The following is a 2,500-nucleotide window of genomic DNA, read 5'->3' as shown; positions in this document are numbered from 1 at the left end:
CCCCGTGTTCCTTCGCCAGCTGACGATTCCTGTCCCGAGCTGATCAAGCTGAAATTGAAGCAGAGAGGACCAACTCTCGATGGCGTGTACCCTTTTATGTTACGATGGTACGTCGAGAGGTGGGGCGTAATTGAGGGAAAATATGCGTTTACGGATTAAAGGTGAAAATGTGGAAAGGAAATGGGAGATAAAGAGAGAGGAGAATTGGGAGGGAAGGAGGGAGGGAGGGAGAGAAAGAGAGAGAGAGAGAGAGAAGGAGAGAAAGTGAGAAAGAGAAAGAGAGAGAAGAGAAAGAGGGAGTCAGACATACAAACAGACATAGAGAAAGACCACGAAGAGAACCCGAAATAGGCTTGAAAATTATACACACACAGCAACTACGAAGAAAAGTCAATCGCCTTTCATTGATGAAGGACTAAAAACTATCACATCCTTATAGACTTAGATAAAAAAAAAAATATATGACTATGAATTATAAGATATGTATATAAGGCATATGTTCTGCTGATTTTATCATTTTTGTATTCTATCTATATATAGAAAAAAATAAAAGATATGTATATAAGGTATATGTTCTGCTATTTTTATCATTTTTGTATTCCATCTATATACATAGAAAAATAAAATTAAAAAACAAAACAGAAAGAACACGAATCACCAGACCTTAAACGAGCGAAGCACTAACGACATACTCCTATGTTATAAAACGAGCCATACCTCCCTAAAAAAAATAATAATAATAATAAAATAAATAAAATAAAGATAAAATAAAAAATAAAACACCTACACAGGAACATACGAACCAACACCTGTAAACCTACCATCCAAACAAGACCTGTTTCTCTCCATGGCGTGAATGCCGGATCAGCAAGTACTCAGCGCTGCTCCTTCGGTGGTCATCTGCGGAGCAAAGGGAGTCAGTTTAGTCAATTTGGCTCGACTTTTACGCTGAGTTCAGCTCTTTCAGCTCTTTCAGCGCTGAGCTCCGTTTATTGGATCTTGCGGCGTGATGTTAGTCTAATGAGGAATTAGCCTACACGAGGGAAATAAAATAGTGATTTGATGGTTTGATGAAGGGGATGGAGTAACTATGGGAAATAGAATTGACTGTAGTAAACCTAATGGGAGAAATAGTCAATGGTATAGCCTATGGAGAGAGACAGATAAAAATGAATAATAAATAGGAAATATCCCACGGGTAATAGCCCACTGAGGGATATATTCATATAGAAATAGGCTAATTAAGGGAACTCCCTAATAATTTATAGTCTAACAGAGGAGATACCTATCGGTAATAGCCCAGTGAGGGAATATTCCTAATAGCAACAGCCAAACGAGGGAAATAGCCTAATGGAAATGCCTATATAATATAGCATTATATGATATAGCATTTTATAATATAGTAGTATATAATATTGCAGTATATAATATAGCAATATATAATACAGCAGTATATAATATAGCAGTAATAGCCTAATGAAGAAAAAAACACAACAGTGATAGCAAAAGGAAGGAAATAGCACAAGTCACAGCCTAATTAAACCAATAGCCTAATAGTAATAGCAAAAAGAAGAGAATAGCATAAGTCACAGCTTAGTTAAGCCAATAACCTAACAGTAATAGCAAAAGGAAGCAAATGCCATAAGTCACAGCCTAATTAAGCCAATAGCCTAATAGCAATAGCAAAATGAAGGAAATAGCACAAGCCACAGCCTAATTAAGCCAATAGCCTAATAGTAATAGCAAAGGCAAGAAAATACCATAAGTCACAGCCTAATTAAGCCAATAGCCTAATAGTAATAGCAAAAGGAAGGAAACAGCATAAGTCACAGCCTAATTAAGCCAATAGCCTAATAGTAATAGCCTAATGGGGGGAAGCTTGAGACCTCCGCTCAGCCAAGAGACATTAACATGTGAAACAAAGGCTCGCTCGACAATGTCTCACAAAGGGAAACACTTTCTTGCTAGTTGCTCGTGAATGCTTGGACCTTCTGGCGGCAGCCTGAGGTAGTCCTCTGATATCCCCCCCCCCCCTCCGTTCCCCCCACCTTACCCTCTACCCCCCCTACCCCTTCCCTTCGCCCTTCCAAATCCCTCCTCCTTCTCCCTTGCACTTATGATAAAAGATATGTTGGTTTTATCCGGGATTATTATGCATAGTGTTGTTTATATCGTCATTGTCATTATTGTCATCTTTATTGTTATCAGTATTATTATTATTACTATTATTATCATTATCATTGTTACTATAATTATTATTATCATTATCATTATTATTATCAGCAATATCATTATCATTATTATCATCTTTATGATCATCATTATCATCATCATTACTATTATTATTATCATTATCATTGTTAACATCATTACCATTATTATTATCATTAATATCGTTATCATTATCATCATTATCATTATCATCAGTGTCATAATTATCATCATTATTATCATTATTATGATTATTATCATTTTCATCATTACCATTATCAGTATTATC

General features: G+C 35.9%; 1 protein-coding gene across 1 annotated transcript in view; it reads right to left on the bottom strand.

Annotated features, from left to right (window-relative positions):
• Positions 1-2,500, bottom strand: part of LOC122264970 (uncharacterized) — a 140,243-nt gene that overhangs the window by 77,881 nt on the left and 59,862 nt on the right. Inside the window, exon 2 of the mRNA XM_086553917.1 lies at positions 822-900. Within this exon, the coding sequence (XP_086410043.1) occupies positions 822-849 (28 nt within the window). The 5' untranslated portion in view covers positions 850-900. The remainder of the gene's footprint in view (positions 1-821; positions 901-2,500) is intronic.

The sequence above is a fragment of the Penaeus japonicus genome, unplaced genomic scaffold, assembly GCF_977035675.1.
Source record: "Penaeus japonicus unplaced genomic scaffold, GWHDUDI00000001_assembly GWHDUDI00000003, whole genome shotgun sequence".
In the NCBI taxonomy this organism is placed as follows: Eukaryota; Metazoa; Arthropoda; class Malacostraca; order Decapoda; family Penaeidae; genus Penaeus; species Penaeus japonicus.
This window is presented reverse-complemented; position numbering and strand designations above follow the sequence as displayed.